The 16,830-nt window shown below is 38.7% G+C and overlaps 1 protein-coding gene across 1 annotated transcript in view; it reads right to left on the reverse strand.

Moving 5' to 3' along the window:
• Window positions 1–888: 888 nt before the first annotated feature.
• The window catches only part of SAMD3 (sterile alpha motif domain containing 3), a 31,878-nt gene continuing 15,936 nt past the window's right edge, over window positions 889–16,830 (reverse strand). Inside the window, exons 5-9 of the mRNA XM_042893256.1 lie at window positions 14,946–15,113; window positions 3,188–3,391; window positions 2,667–2,838; window positions 1,399–1,481; window positions 889–1,143 (exon numbers count right to left, since the gene is read on the reverse strand). Coding sequence (XP_042749190.1) covers window positions 889–1,143; window positions 1,399–1,481; window positions 2,667–2,838; window positions 3,188–3,391; window positions 14,946–15,113 — 882 coding nt within the window. The remainder of the gene's footprint in view (window positions 1,144–1,398; window positions 1,482–2,666; window positions 2,839–3,187; window positions 3,392–14,945; window positions 15,114–16,830) is intronic.

Below are 16,830 nucleotides of genomic sequence, written 5' to 3' on the forward strand. Positions count from 1 at the left end.
AAGCTTGCTGGCAGCTGCTATTGTCCATCACTGTGAGCTTATCCAGAGTCATTCACTATATCAGGATTTTCAGATGTGCAAGGCACATAAGTAGTTAACAGGACTATGGGAGGGAGAAAAGGAGACCGTGGAAGAAGAGAGAAGGGCTCCATTTTGTGTGGGCAGACAGGACATGTACCATGTGGAGAAGGCTGATCTGTTATGGGGAAAAAGCCCAGATAGAAAATGAGGCATTTGTTTCCCAGCACAAAAGCTGTTGTTACACATGCACATGACAGCATCCCAGAAAGTCATTCTTGCTACTTTGAGAACTGATCTCAGAATCCTTATTTAGCAAACTTTGGATTTATGTTAAAAGAAAAAAGAAAACATGTAATGCATCAGAAAAAGCATGAAAACTCATCATTCTCCAAATTGTAAATTAAGCCCAGTATTATAAAATAAAGAAATACATTCAAGCACTCTCAATGATCACATGAAGATAATATAGTGAGAGAGGTAACAAATCTTTAATTTGTGTAAATTCAGAACATTAAGTGCTCACATTAACTTCTGAGTATATATTTTAATTCTGATGGTAAAAATATTGTCTTCATTTGTAAAATGCTCTGTGTGGAAAACTGATACATAACACATGCAGTAAACTAGAAAATCTTATTTGCTCTAATGCTTCCAGACTGCTCTAGACAATTTTAGATTTTTTAAAAAGTAGCCAGTACAATTTTTAAAAAGCAGACATTGTTGAACATAACTGTTAGAAATATACAGATGCTTTCACTAGAACGAGTGCACTGATTTATCTTCACAACAAGGAGATTTGACAAAATTCCAGATGTTCCTGAGATGAGTACACTAGCAAACACTGGGATGTTTAGGCATCTCTAGCCCTCACTTTACCTGACCTGGGAGGAATACTTGAGGGATGTTCAGCTCAAAGATCAGGGACACCAGGAATTTCAGCGTCCTTTGGATTCTGCTTGGGCACTGGATATTGAACACATGAAATGCAGCCACCAGTGCTGCCAGAGCTGTGGTGCAGTCACTGAGCTGGGTTACCTCTTGTTTTTCTATGTGCAGAGCAAACTTGCATGAATTCACATTGAAGGGATTTTTAACTTCCAACACTGGTGTCAATACTTTCACCTAAATTAAGAAAAAGAATATTTCAAATGATATCACAGCATCATTTGGTGAACTGTAAGTTGTAGCAGCAAAAAATTCAGTAAGCCTAGTAACACTGCTTTGAATTTAATCAGCATTTCTGCGAACATTTGCCTTTCATCCAAAAGGAAGGAAAATGTCATCCTTCTCCAGGAACTAATCTGGGCTACCAAGAGGCTGAGGGTATGCCCAGGCAGCTCATAGGAGCAAGACCACAGCTCTGGTGCTGTCTCCTACCTCCTCGTTCAGTGCAGCAAACAGACTGGAGTCATCTCCAAAGACATCTGGCAGAAGTAAACATGCAGCAGTCATCTTCATATCTGTGAAAGACAAGGATTTTCTGAATTACAAATGAAAATATTCTGGCACTGTGGCATCATCGTGGAAAAACAGATTGTGGCTTATGAAATAACTAACAGCTCAGCAGTGGAACTGCTGCTCAGTTCATTTTGAAGAATAGCTTGTGCCACAATAAAAGTTTAGGTACCTCATCTGGCAATTGGCCATAGTATTCAAACTCATAAAGCTATCACAAACTCAAGGTTCCGATTGGGAAATGCATATCTTCCTTATCCTTTAGTGGTCCTGGCACCAAGCTTGCTAGAGTTCAGGAAGCATGTGGACAATGCTGTTGATCATGTGGTCTGATTTTTGGGTGGTCCTGTGTGGAGCCAGAAGTTAGACTGCTTATGTGACCCTTCCAACTCAGGTTATTCTATAATTGATTTGAATTATGCCTTTTTGGACAACAAGTGACACTCTCAAGAAGCACTTCTCAAAGATTTTAGTTCAGGTGTAAGGATCTACAGCTGCAGTTCAAGAGGAGTAAATTTTACAAGTAACTCCTTCAAATGTTTTGTCCATACAGAACTAACCTCACCTCAGTTTTCTGATTGAAAGAAGGTGTGTGGCAGCAGTTTCTTACTCCCTTCTCACAGCCAGCAAGCCAAACACTACATAGGCCTCTGTGTGTGACTCAGATCCCTGCTTTTCAGAGACTTTATGCTATGCAAGTTTGTGCTTTCACTCCTGAAGTGTATTTACTCCTGAAGAGACAGGTATTTGAAAGGCAACAGTAAGTACTTCTTACATTGTTTCACTTGCAGCTTAAAAAGTCCTTCTCTTTCTAAGGGGAAGTGTTTTTTTACAAGTGTTCTTCTAAATTCTTAAAGAAAAGATGTTAACCTCCTTAAACCCCTTTTTTATTGCTGAGCATGTTGTATGGCATGGTACATCTCTTTGGCTAGTTTGGGCCATCTGCCTGGTTGTCCGCCGCCCCCAGTCTCTTCTGCATATCCCCCAGTTCTACTCACTGGGAAGAAGAACAAGGAACAAGCTACCTTTAGGCTGTGCAAACACTGCTCGGCAACAGCTAAAAAATTATGTTTTCAGCATTGTTTTGGTCAACAATATAAAACACAGCACCATACCGACTGCTCTGAAGAAGGTTAATTCCATCCCAGCCAGACCTAGTACAGATATTTAGAGCATAGATTTGTACTGACATTTTAGAATGTTTTCCTCTGTGTTCTGTTTCAGATGTTCTTGCAGCATAACGTTAATCGGATTATTCTTCACCAGACATAAAGATAATATGCTTTCTGAATAAATCTCCAAAATCTTAACTGTTTTCTGATAAACATCCATGTGTGTGAGAAGCTGGAACTCCCTAAAAAGCTAAAATAAAATAAAATAAAATAGTTATTGCAATACTTAAAGCCCAAACTGAACACAAGAAATGAGGCTCATGCTTTGAAGACAAGTAAGATAAGTAAAAACAGACTGTAAGTTGGATGATATCGTGGCTTCATTTCTTTTCAAAACAGGGAAGAAGTACATGAAGTATCATCGAAGGAGTTCTAACAACCTACTGTTGTTGCATGTGGCATGGTTAACACAGAACTGATGCAAAAAAAATGTTAAAGAGGACAATGTTGATCAATACTTCTGCAGAAACATCCATGAACACCCACAGTTGTGTCACATCTACAATATGGATCAGTGCCATTATTAAGTATAGTGTTACCTGATAGGGGCATCTTAAGAAAGGAAATAGTCTAAGAATGTCTTTTAAAGGTGTCTTGTCACAGATCATCTTCCTTCGTATTTGTATTGTTGCATTCATTTTATTATTCACTTCTTTCCAGTTTCTCAGAGTTTTCATATATTCTTGCTTCAGCCAGTTAATGTGTACGTACATTGCATCACCTTCAAGATAAGCAGGTTCTTCCTAGCAACAAATCAAGGACAGAATTGTAAGAAATCACCTTCCATCTGATGTGGGATATCTTGTCAGTTCACACTGGAGTCTACACCAATGTGTAGTTAAGCTTAGCAGAAGGGACCTAGAGGGCAGCTTGAGTACTGGCTCTGTGAATTGACTGTACTGTCACACCATCGTATACATAGAATCTGTCTTCATGTGGTTCCAGAGCTACCAGCTAGGTCTCCCAGGCTCAAATTATGCATTAGAGGATATGCATGAAATTCATGTGCCTAGTTTGCCTAATTGTGGGTTGTGTTTGTTTGTTTGTTTGTTTGTTTGTTTAATTAACAGGCAGTTCTAATAATAATAGAATGGCCTGGGTTGACAAGGACCATAATGATCATTCAGTATCTCACTGTTACTCTTTAGCAATATTAGCTCTGTATTGTCAAGAAAAATAGGATTTTCTTCTTACTCATTCAGGTATTAAAAGCAGGACAGCATACTTCCATATTCATACAATTGACGTATTTACCAGGAAGGAAACCAGAAGAATTAAGAGAAAGAAATCTCTTAATGGAAAGCATTATTTGGGTTGCTTGACAGACAATGTTATTCCATACTTGAAGATTTAATTAATGATTTTCCTCAAAATTATTATTATTGTCTCTGCTGTAACTCCACAAACAGTAATTACAAATAAGAGGGGTAGCTATTTAAAGCAGTACATCTGTGGCTGTAGCCTGTGGCTTAGTTTCTACCATAGGAAGCAATGAATTTGCCCATTGAAGCAAGCTGAGGAAACATACAGATGCTTTGAAAGTGTCATTACCACTCTCAAGCTACACTTAAACCAGCTTTTTCCAAATGTATCATTACTAATGCAGCTGTCATCTTTGCCAGTAGTGGCCTGTGGGCCAGAGCCAATGCAAGTTGAGACACTTTGTTTTATTTCCCAGAATATTTAAGACATAGAGCTGAAAGAAATACAACATTCAAGACTGCTTTGCAGAGCTCTCTGTATGCAATTTAATTTTCCATTTTAACGTCCTTTTTTAAACTGTGTATGTGAAATTCCAAGATTTTCATGTGCAAGATATAGCAGTAAAACATTGTCTCCCTCCTACTATATGCCCATGAATTTCAATAACCAATGTTATCAAAGAAGAAAGACAGCCCTGACTGCAGGACAGTTAATTACCCACAGGTACTCCCAGCCCTTGCTAGGCCAATGTTACATCACCCAGTCTGCTCTCATGAAAGACTTCACTGAATTTTGTATTCACGGTATTTTGTGTGACTGATTAGACCAGGCATTCCTGTCCTCTTTCCTCTTCCTCAGAGCCCAGGAAGAGAGGTCACAGATTAGAAGAGGAGCTCATGGACTTCAAGCAGTGATGTTGTTATATTTCATTGCCTCCAGTAAATTTTTTCTTCCATCATTTCTTCCAGTCACTTCTCCTACCCAGGCAAAATTGTTCCTTCTAGAACACCCTGCATTATGTTTGGCAGTTTAACTGTTGTGATGCCAAAAGCTATGCCTTCATCTTCTAATGATCTTACAGCATTCAGTAAGATAAAAGTCCAACTGTTCACCTCTAGTTGTAGAGCTACACCATATTCTGTCCTCAGTTATCTATTTTCCAGACAAGATTGTGCTAAGCTATTTAATCATTCCATGTACAGTAGTTGTTCCATACTTTCAAAAACCCCTGTTATTATCTTTGTGTTTTGTCTGATTTCACTAAAGTCTTTACAAGAGAGGCACAGTACAGCTTAAAACACTAGTTGAGATACTGTGATACCACAGGTGCGTACAGCAGAATAATGCATTCCCTTTTGTTTCTTTCTTAAATAACTCTGAGCTTTCAATGTATTTCTTCAAACAGCTGCTTAGCATTGTGTCAAATGTTTTCCAGCATGATGTAAAAATATCATTTGTGAATGATAATAAGAAGCTTAGAGGCCATGATTGTCTACGTTATTAGAACTGGGTTTTCTTCTTGTACCTTATTGTGCATCTCTTGGCATTGAATTTTACAAGCTGTTTTTCTGCCCTGTTAACTCAGTAACATGAAGTCTTCTGCCATTCTTCAAAAACAACCTTTGTCTTTATACCTTTAGTAGCATCAGCAAATGTGGTCAGCCAGCTATTCTCCTTTTTCCACACTTAGAAACGTATTTAACTGCATAAACTAAGCATTAGCAATCTTTTTCACAGCACAACCAAACTATTTCTGCTCAGCTTCTGTTATCCCCTCAGATTATATCTTTTAAGAGCATTCAAAAGGCATGTGGTGAAATCTCTTCTGAAGTGAACTATATCAGCTGAATTTCTGATGCCCTTGGGCTTGCTAAATACTTCAGAGAGCTAATACCTTTATGAAGCATGACTTCTGTTTACAGAAACTTCACTGATTCTTTCCCAAGTTATTCATCTTTCAGCTCTGCATTACAATCTTGTTAATTTGGCAAGTAAAAATAGTAAGTTTATTGGTCAACCCATTCCCAAAATTTTGGAAACTGGCATCAGATTAGCTGCCTCCAAGTTGGTATATCACAATTAGAAGTTTAGCTGATTTGTCCTTAAACACATCTAAAATGTTTGCTCCTTGGAATTTGCTACTGCTCATTTGAATGACTTATTGTGTAACTTCTTTACTGACCCCTTAAGACACACCCTGACATTGCCTGTGAGGAATGGTCATAGCAGTGTGATCCCTGAGCTCCACTTCTGAGGATTCTTACAAGGCTTTTTTTGTTGTTTGTTGTTGTTGTTGTTTGTTTGTTTGTTTGTTTTACGGCTTTATGTTGTGAACACTGCTGTGCCTGCAGACTGCAAAATGACAGTCACAGTTTTTACTCTGGAATCTCTGGCTCCAACTGTTGCTACAGATCTCTCCTGGGGGCCTGCTTCCCAGACCCCACTGCCCAAGGAGCAGAAGCCTGCTCAGCTGCTGGGGCTCAGGCACTGGAGTGCCTCCCCGCAACAGCTGCAGGGAGAGGAGAACGGAATAAATCCTGGTGCTTAGCACAAGCCCTGCTGCTCCTAGGACTCTGGTGCTCAGCAGCAAACACTATGGTGAGCCAGTTGAGACCTTGGTTCCAGTATATCTCCATCTGCCTTGGCAAGGCAAGCAGCTAGAGCTGAGGGACTTTGTGTGTAATCAGCCAAGTCCTGAAGAATAGTTAGGTTAATGACATTATTAATTAGCTAGACAACTCCATATGACCTTTTTGTAAGCAGCAATGGAAAGGTACCTGTAAAAATAGAGCAGCGGTGTAAGAAAGAAACGCTGTCATTACCCACTAGGAAAAATAAAGTGATGGCAAGCTAAACTTTGTTGTGTAAATCATCCATTACGTTACAGGGAACATGATCAGAAGTGATTTTCTTGCAGTGTTCTGCCTGCCTAGAGCAATCATCACCTGTAATCTTTTCATCTTTTTAAGCTGCACTCCTGGGCTGAAGAAAGCCCTACATTATACGTTGTAAATATACCTTGTTTAAACTAGTAATCTGTATAATGGATAAAAATACCCAGCTGTGAAGTACATCTAACCAATCAGTCAAATAACAGAACTTCAGAAACCTACGAACTCTGCACTAGTACCATTTGGATAGAAAAGGACAGTTTTCTACTGGCTTTAGTAGCCTTCAGTATTTCAGAGATTTCTTGGTTGTTTAAGCACAGTAGAAGCCAAAGTTTGTATAAAGGATGCTTAATTATAAGTCTGAAGTAGAACATGCGGTGAGTGCAGAATGTTTCTTGTAATGAAAATGTTTTGGAGTTGGCATTAGACACCAAAGTTGCTATGATTTTGGGCCCTACTTCTACATACAGTGACAAGTCTATGCCTTCTGTATCTAAGCAATTTGTTTCATTTTGTCTCTGTACAATTTCATTCCAAGTGTGGAATTAAGCACAATATAAACAATATACTGTAATATACAAAGCTACAGAAATACAGATTAGGTGGTAATTGAGAGGCTAAAATTACTGCATCATTGCATGTTTCTATTTCCAACTGATTAAGTGCAAGCATGCATGTTTATCAGTCAGGAGCAGCATAGAGCAGTGAACCTCACTGGTACATTAAGGCTAATGGCAGTGGCTGCCCTTAGCAGAACCAGCATGGAATTAGAGAACTGCAAACTCAAATATTTATGGGTGAATAGTTGTTTACACAGGCAGCCTAGCTGAAAATATGAAGGGAGAAAGTGTCCTAATATATACCGTTCATTATTTCTAAGCATGGTTCCATTCAAATACAATCCGAAGGCTGTTAATTGAGCAGGAAAGTATGACATCACTTGAATTTTACACAAATAATTTTGAACCTCAGGATTTATTGGATTCTAACAGCAAGATAAATTTTGTCTTTTATGTACATATAAACTTACAGACTATCATGCTAGCAGCAAGATGTGTTCAGTACATAACTTGCCTTATAACTGAACTTTCATAATTTTCAAACCGTGTTCCTATTTTCTAATTTGCTTTTTTTTTTTTTCTGGAAAAGTGTAATAACTGAACATTAACTCAGTCACACCTAAATGTAGGACTCGGAATATTTTCATTTTTTTCTTTTAGTTTTTAATTTGTGAACAGGTTGATTTTTTTGGTAAGTAGAAAGGTAAAGGAGAGGTGGATTTATTTTGGGAAAAAGAAGTTACCTCAGTGGGACAACATTTTGCAACCTATTTTGCACTAATTTCAAATGAGATGTAAAGTCTTCTAGAGTTATCTTCGACATTTGGGGTGTGAATGGGAACAAACTGGGTTTGGAGAGTTGGCTACTGAACTGGTATTCCATCCCATCACATTCTAACTTCGGGAGAATCTTCTCTACCTTATCCATCAAAGCAAGAAAGCTCATCCAGTATAGCAATATCCCAGTAAAATTGTGATGGTAACTTTAACCTTTGGTTATTTCAATGCTCTGTGGAAAAGCAATCCTATATAGACTGAAGACAGATCTACATTAAAGATCTCCTCTTTCAATGTCTAATTAAATAAGTAATCCTTCCTATGTCTTGATTTGCAGCCATGTCACTGGTAACATTGATTTCTATTGCAGTGGTAATAGGAGTGTTGGTTGGTGGTATTTAATGTTTTTCTGCATAGGATTGTTTTAATGGCAGTATACATACTTGCTGAATAATAGGAAGAAATTGCTTTATTTTTAAATAATAGAGGTTGGATTTAAAAAAAAATAAAACTTTCTGGAACATGAGAATTTACTTTGATACCTTTAAAAAATGAAGTTTTTGTTTTGTTTCACCTTTTTTCTTTTTTTTTTTTTTTTTTTTTTTTTTTTTTTTTTTTTTTTTCAACAAGCAGATGAGAAATATTGTGGAATAGAATAGAAAAAGAAAAAGAGATCAAAAGTATGCAGCAAGGAAGTTAATGAGGTAAGCAGGATATATCCAGCACTTTTACACCAGTGTAGCCTAGACCTTGCCTGAGGCCCTACAAAGACTCTTAAGCCATTTCATAAGTGAAGAATGACAGTTATAGGGGTCAAATCCTTGAGTGCTTATGCCCATAACCACTCTTAACTTCTTGCCATGTCAAGTATCTGTGACTAAAGTCACTGGATCCACACAGTTCACAGGACTCTGCTTGTGCTGCAGATGGCTTTTGACAGTCACACTTCCCAGAGAGGATATCCACAGCTTTACTGGAACCACACGCAAACAGATTGTGTTAAGATGCTAACCTTTAGACAGTGAAGCATACATGCATTAGACAACTATGGTCCAAATCCCTCACCTGTCACACTTTCTGAACCATGAGGATAGTTAGTAGTTTGGTAGGAAATAGGTTTTTAAACACAGAGCCTCAATTCCATACTGTCCATTTCATGAATCTTGGTGCTTTTTTTTTCCCACAAGATATGGCCAGAAATACTAGTAAAAATAGCAGTTGGGATCTTGTTAAAAGCCCCAAGTTGTACCCTGTAGCACTTTATGAGCGTCCCAGTCAGAGTAGAGAAATTGCTACTTCTCTTTGAGGGAAGGAAGAATTTTTATGTATGATGTGCATTACCAAGGTATAAAAGCTTTCAGTTACTGTTGAAAGCCACTGTCATAAATCCTAGAAGTCATTAATGTCAACACCAAAGTAAAATGACTGACTAATCACAGAGCGATGAAAAGTCCTCTAGCAAGAACAGCAAGCATCTCTTGCTCCTCACAAGAGTATCCTCAGTTCCTGAATAGTAAATGTAGCCTAGCTGTTGCTTATGACAGTGATCAAGATCTCTTTCACAAAGGATGCCAACAGAACCCACTGACTCTTTGGTTTTAGAGAGTGAATTGAGATAGGACCAGTAGACAGCCCTGCACATGACTGGTTTACTCACTGCAGACCACAGATTCAGATGTCTCACCTGGGACAGCTTGGGAATATTCCTTTGAGGGTCTCCACTAATCTGCTGTCTGGAAAAGGCAGAAACTGTTAGATGGTAATAAAAAAAACCACACAGGCAGGACTGATTATGCCAGTGTGGGAGCTCCTCTTTTACACCATACTTTGATACTGGGACCGTTTTGGTGTCCAGTGGTAACACTGGTGTAGCTGTTACATTGCCTTTCATTTTGCTGTTTACAGTTATCTTACCAGCTCCCAACAACTAATAAAAAGATTTCCTTTGAAAAGGCATTCCTAATTTCCTTGCTCAGTGCCAGTGCAAGTTACGTTATTGCTTACAGTATTGCTACTGCTTAACACTTCTTGATTGTTGAGTCTACTTCCATCAGAGTTGGCACCAATTCTCAAGTTACTGATGCAAACCAGACTGGCAGTAGCAGTTTCAGTGGTTTCTCTTTGCCTAAACAAAGAATACAACACGTGCATGCTCACTGGGAGTGTGGTGCAACCCTTGCCTGTGCTAATCTTTTCTACTAAATGGGTTTCATAACCTCTTCAGAATAAGAAATGGTAGCTACTCGTGTAATAATCTGAATCTTGTGTCTTGATCTTCAAGTACTGGAAACTGGGTTTTACTATTCTTTTTGGAATACATTCTGACACATTGTATCTCATAAAAACAGTATATAGAAAAGTTTTTAATTCCACTATTGCAAGAAACAGCCTTTTTTTTTTTTTTTTTTTTTTTTTTTTTTTTTTCCCTGTGGTGACTTTCAAGTTCATTGTAATGATGTTTAATACAAATATATCTTTTGAGTTATTTTTATTTGGGAAAGGAATGATCAAGTGAAAAAGAAAATCTGACTACTCTGTTGCAAGTTTGAAACATAAGCAATAAATTATGCACAGCTCATTGTCCACCTTCTTGCCCCAAAAAGTGGGAGAGAACTGAGAAAGCATCACAGTCATGGCAGCCTTCATGTCCAAAAGCTGAACACAAAGACTGGGGAAACAGCACGGACAGACTGCTCTCATGCAAAATGAATATGTAGCCTACTGAAGGATACAAACTGACTCGTATTTAATTAAAGCAAGCTCTGCTTTAATTATACATAATTACCCTCTTGAGCCAGGCATATACTTTCAGAGCTAGACTTGCATGCCAATATTAATTACAAACTTTCAAAGCCATATAATTCATTTTATTTCTGACCACAAATGCTTTCTAACTTGCAAACTACAGCACAGCAAAAGCAAAATGGTGTGAAATCTGTTATCCTCTGTCAAGGAACTGCCCATACTTCACTCCTTCACATTAACTCACAGAACAATGGAGATATTGAATGATATGAAAAAGGGCGAAGCGTAATGTATGCACTAGCAATTTGTGCTCAAAGGTTTTCAACTGACTATCAGAGTGCTTTAAAATATTAACTAAGCAATGCCACACACTATGTGCACACATCAATGTTTTAGCAGGAAAGCCACATTACATCAATACAACCATTGAATGATCATTTGTAAATTCAGTTTCACACTTTGGCTTTGCGTACAAACACATGATTTTGAGATTTTTAATCTTAGAGGAAAATGGGCTGTCACTCCTGCTTCATCAATGTACAACATTCACTGCATAGATTAAACCTAATTCTGTAGCTGCCAACAGCATCCCTCAACCACATGGCTCAGAGAAGAGTTTCTCTATCTTCTGCACATCAAGTTAAAACTTCGAAAATCTTGCACTTGTTTGATTAATTTGGTTTCCTCTTTCACTTTCTAATGGCTTTTCTCCCCTTCATTTCTCCCTTTCCACCCGCACCCTGGGATCTCCTGCCAATGCCCACACTCTCTGCATTCCTTGAAACCTTGTTTCAAGTTTCGGGATCCTGCAGTGGCATAATCTCATTGATGAACAAGATATCTGTTTGTTTTAATCACCTTCATTGTTCTTGTATTGCACAATAGTGTCAAAACAATCATATACGGTATCACGTCTCAGCTTCCACCTGGGGTGCTGTCTGGGCCCGAAGCATCTTCTCCAGTTTTCATCTGATCCTCCTGCCATAGAATTTTTGCATATTCACCACTTTCAACATTGCTGCTTATCTTTCCTGTACATGAATAATATTGACTGATGTCCAAATGCATGAGCTTAAGTTCCTGCAGAATCCTTCTACTTTTCCCATTTTAAGTACTTGTCAAAATATTTCATCTCTATCCCATAAACACAAAAAGGAGGTGGCCTGCTGATGCCTTTTTATAAATGATTTTCGCTATGTTTATTCCCAGTTCTGCTGAGTGTAACTGTGAAGTATCTGCAATTATCTACTCCTATCTTAACGCCTCATCAGTGCTTATTTCTCCTTTTCACACCTAACACCAAATTTACATCTTTTACAACTGTTTCAGAGAAGCCCAGCTGAGCACACCAGCAGTTTTCCAGAGACTTAAGAAGTAGGCCTTAAAAGAGGGATTGTGATCTCCTCTCTGTTCAAGCCCCTCCAAGTCTAGGGCTCCTCCTGTTACATTTGGCTGGAGGTGGTTTGCGTCAGGTTCCATTTTAAGATTTTTTCCAACAGAGAGTCATTCAGCTTGATGACTATTTTTAGGGAACATCATTCTGAGTGAAACTTCCATCAGGGCTATAGTGACAGGTAAATCCAGCATGACTTTTTGCATATTCATCATGATTATATGGCCCTCAACACTGCACTTGCTCAAAATTTTTCTTCTGATTCTAGCTAGGAATATACTAAAGATACTAAAGGGAGTATACTCTTTCATATCATTGGATATAGTGCTTTCTAAGAAGTAGCACATTTTAGAGTCTTGAAAATAAAGCTGGGTGCTGCATCTGGAAGAAATACCCTAACTAAATAGGAGGCCAAGTAACGATCCTGTTGTGTTTGGAGGAGGAATGCCTGCCGGTGGGTGACAGGGCTTGAGCAAGCAAAGAGATAGAGATCATCTGTGGCTCCCAGAACATCACTAGCAAGCAATTTTTAATTGTTTGTTTATTCTGTTTATTATTTGCTTGGTGAGATTGGAAGAGCAGTCAAAGACTTTAGTCTTTAACAAGAGTAGCAAACTTTTTTTTTTCTTTTTTCTTTTTTCTTTTTTCTAATGTAAAAGTAAATACCACCTGTGCTAAGGAATACCTCAGGGGTAAAGAGTCTTTTCATCACATTCATACCATTAACAATTCAAGGTTATACTGACACAACAAGCATTCAATAGAATTGCACCTTGTGACTATATGGTGCTTTAGTTTCTGAATAGAAGTCAGCTGTGTGACTGGTGGTTATGTTATCCATTAGGAACAGATGTGCACTTTCACCTGCTCTGCTTCCCCATTGCGTTTGACCTATAATGCCCCAAATGTCCTATTCTGCCTGTCTGGCGGAAAGCGCGGATGCAAAGTGGTTAGAAATCTTCCATTGATCATTCTCCAAAAGTCTCCTTAACGTGGAATTCACTTCCCACCCTTGAATAATCGTGATGGGCTCACCAACCTATTCCTCCAGGCTTGTAAAAGGGATGAAGGCAGGGGGGCTGACTTAATTTGAATCTTTTGCTTGTGGTATTGGCTTCTACACCAAATATTTATTTTCTGAGGCTACGATATTCTGTTTAGCATTTTAAATTTATCACAAAATAGTTATTGCCAAAGATAAGCAGGAAGTTACTGTTATTTTGCTAAATATAGGAAATGCATTTGTTTGAAAGAATGCTAAAAAAACATCTTGTTCAGGTGTGCACTTTTACCTTTTGTAATAACAAATATCTGGCTCTAAGAGCCCAAGTTATTTTTTTCTACTTAGAAACACGTTTAAAACTAAGGCATGAATCCCTTTGAGGATTAGTTCCTAAGCCTAACAAGTGTTAATTTTTTCTTTTATACCTCCCTGTTGTTTAGGATATGGGGGAAGATGTTCATGCATTCATGTTCATGCTCAGCATCCCGTCACCCTCTAGTTTCACCCTTACTCATTTACAAATCTTCAGCCAGCAGGAAATGTCTGGGAATGTGCTTCCTTCTTCAACTTCTAGAACAAGCCAGGAGTGACCAGTGATGGCCTTGGGCAGCACAATCAAAGGTAACAGCATTCCCAGCTTACAGTGTAGGTATGGCACACTGTGATTACACCTCATCTATAGGAGATAGAAGTTGAGCATGCATTCATTCCCATGGGATTGCAGCAGAGCCTTCTCAGGTAACTGATGTGATAAAGACCTAGACTTGCCCTTTCTTTCCAAGATAAATTAAGGCTGACTTGATGCACATGTGAAAGCCTATTGCTTCTCTTTTACCGCATGCAAGGCTGTTTATTATTTTGCACCCAAATTTTGTTTCTTGTTTCATAAACGCTGCAAACCTTCCAACTAAAGCAGGCAGGAAGAAGATGTGTTCATGCACACATTACTTAGGAGGAGATATCCAGAAATCACTGAAGCCTCTAATAAATATATGTGCTTTTTAGGTAGAAAACTACAGCTAAAGGTGTAACTTATGCAAAAATGGGTCAGGCAAACCACTCTTGCTTCCCCAAAGACAGATATATGCCTGGTAAAGAGTTAGCAGTACGGACATACATAAACTGATTGACTGAAAACTTCTTTATCATATTCTTGTAATTAAGTTTTACCATATTTTAATTGTAGCACTGAAAGGAATTTGAGGTGTGTTGCCAAAGCATAACTGGAATGTATGAAAGTGTACGGGATAATTAGTGTGGTTCAAACACTTACTGGGCATTAACAGCTCTTTGTAAGTTCTAACTAAAGGGAAATACTGCATCTGCATGTATACATTTATAAGCATCCCTAAGTATGTTATGCATTAATTCAAATAGTATATAACAAAGTGTGACATGGTAGTAGGGTATGGCCATTTCATGCCTTCTTAAACATCACTTTGCATTCTTATTTTTACAGATTTCAGCTCTTAGATGTAAACCTCTATTTTTCACTGTAACTGGAGATGTATAACCAAAGGCAGAATGGGAACACTGCATTAAAAATAGAATAATTTTTTTGTCCAACTGAGACATCTATAAATGATATCAACTGTACAAAGAATTAAATGTTGGGTTCAGCTCTACTATTGATGCTCAATTCTCCAGGAAAAAAAAAATAAGTCCAAAATCTGGCTAAAGAAACTTTGAGGAAAATGTCAACAGGATGAGATCACAGAATCTTACCACTTTCTGTGCTTTGACATCATTAGATTTGTTTTCAACAGGTGAAGATTTCCTGCTCTGTCCTTTCCTATGGCCAAACTTGCATTTGTTCTTCAAAACTTGCTCATCATCTTCAATGGCTCTCCGCACATATTTGAAACGATCTTTAAGTGCCCGTTTCCATACCAACTGCACAATAAAATAAACAAAAATCTGTCATCACCAGTATCTTGTAAGGATTTGCTCCATTCCTAATGCAAGTTACTTAGTTTTAATCTAATTTTATTATTTTTTAATAGTTTGCCACTAAACAGAAATATGATGAGAAGGCTCATATTTTGGCATTAGCATAGTGGTGGCTTCAGCACGGAGGGATGCACAACCTGTGCACAGTGTGATAATCTGCCTCAATGACTGCTAATCAAAAGGCCTACTGGCACCTACAGTTCCCCAGGTACCCCAGTCAGTGAATCTAAGGGTAGAGTTAGATATAGACAAGATCACCAGGGCTGTCAGCAAAACCATATCTTGTTCTCCTTTTCTAGCTCTTACTTTTGGATATTATCTCTATGACATCAGGTAGTTAAACTATGTGGTAAGTCAGATCAGTTCACTGATGCCCCAAAAACCTAATATTTTCCTCAAACAGTACCTGGCTGGTTGCAAAGCTCTATGAGTATTAGATCTAATACTAGGGGGCAGAAAAATTGAGCAAGAATTTCCCTTTTGCAGGGAGCCAGCAGTTGCAGTGGATCAAACATGCTATTAAACTGGACTTACTGCTGTGGAAGAGGGTCAGTTAAGCAGGTCCTAGTGCTTATGAGATGCCTCAGAGGGTATAAATTGCAGCTTAAAGGCACTTCCCCACTCAGCAGCCAAAGATAGAACTAATATGCTTCCTTCTTCTGTGACATTTTGTCTTTTTCATTTGGGAAAAGAAAAACCAGGGTGCACACTACTTCTGAGAGCTGGGTGGACAGCAATATCCATGACATTATAGTAAGACAGCAGCCCACCTGTCCCCAGCTGGGTGCCTCACAGCAGAACATAACAGCAACTGCAGTCACTCAGGGAGGCCACTAAGCAAAGGCTATTATGCATTTCTGCAGAATTGCAAGAAGTGAAAATGCTTTTGAAGATCTGACAAAACAACTGATTATTTTAGTTATTGAGGGATTTTCACTGGTCAAAAGAAACAAACAAAACAAGTAACAAGATGTGACAAAAGAGATTCAGATAGTTATTTCATTTTCTAAAATGGAGTCCGAGTTGAGCCTATACTCACTGATGCTAAAAACCAATATACACATAAGAATTATTCCAAGCTGCCTTCCAAAAATGTGTCCTTAATTATGCAAGGTCGACTGTACTTCTACTGAACTCAAGTTTGCACTAGGCAGTACTGTACTTTTGCAGCAGGAATCTGACATGCCAGCCTTTCTCACCCATGGGGTGACTGGGAGGGTATCTCTTAGGCAGTAGTGTGACCTTGCCTTTCTTCTGCTGCTCCCACCTCCCAAGGGTGCCAGTTGATAATAGGTTCTTTTCTTAAAAGCAACAGATACACTAATGGTGAGAAGTCTCATCAGCAGCTCATGCACAGGCTCTTGGCCTTGTGGCATTTCCCTCAGCTTTTATGGGGCAGAGTAAGGCTGATGCATCCTCCCAGGGGGGCACTTTCTGCCACCACCTGCAGCCCTCACAGAAGTGTCCTCTCTCTGGCAGCTGTGCTAAAGCTTCTGAGAACTGGAAAGCAAACAAACCCATCTGCGTTTCTAGTGTGTAAAGGTCTGACTTAGGATTCTGGCCTCACTTAGTAATGAGAAGTAGAGCACAGACTTCTCATCATGTGCATTTACAGCATCAGTTTTATTATGTCCCAGTACTGTTCTCAAAACCAAGGCGA

Source organism: Lagopus leucura, unplaced genomic scaffold (genome assembly GCF_019238085.1).
Source record: "Lagopus leucura isolate 7727_CA_CO unplaced genomic scaffold, USGS_WTPT01 Super-Scaffold_73, whole genome shotgun sequence".
Lineage (NCBI taxonomy): Eukaryota > Metazoa > Chordata > Aves > Galliformes > Phasianidae > Lagopus > Lagopus leucura.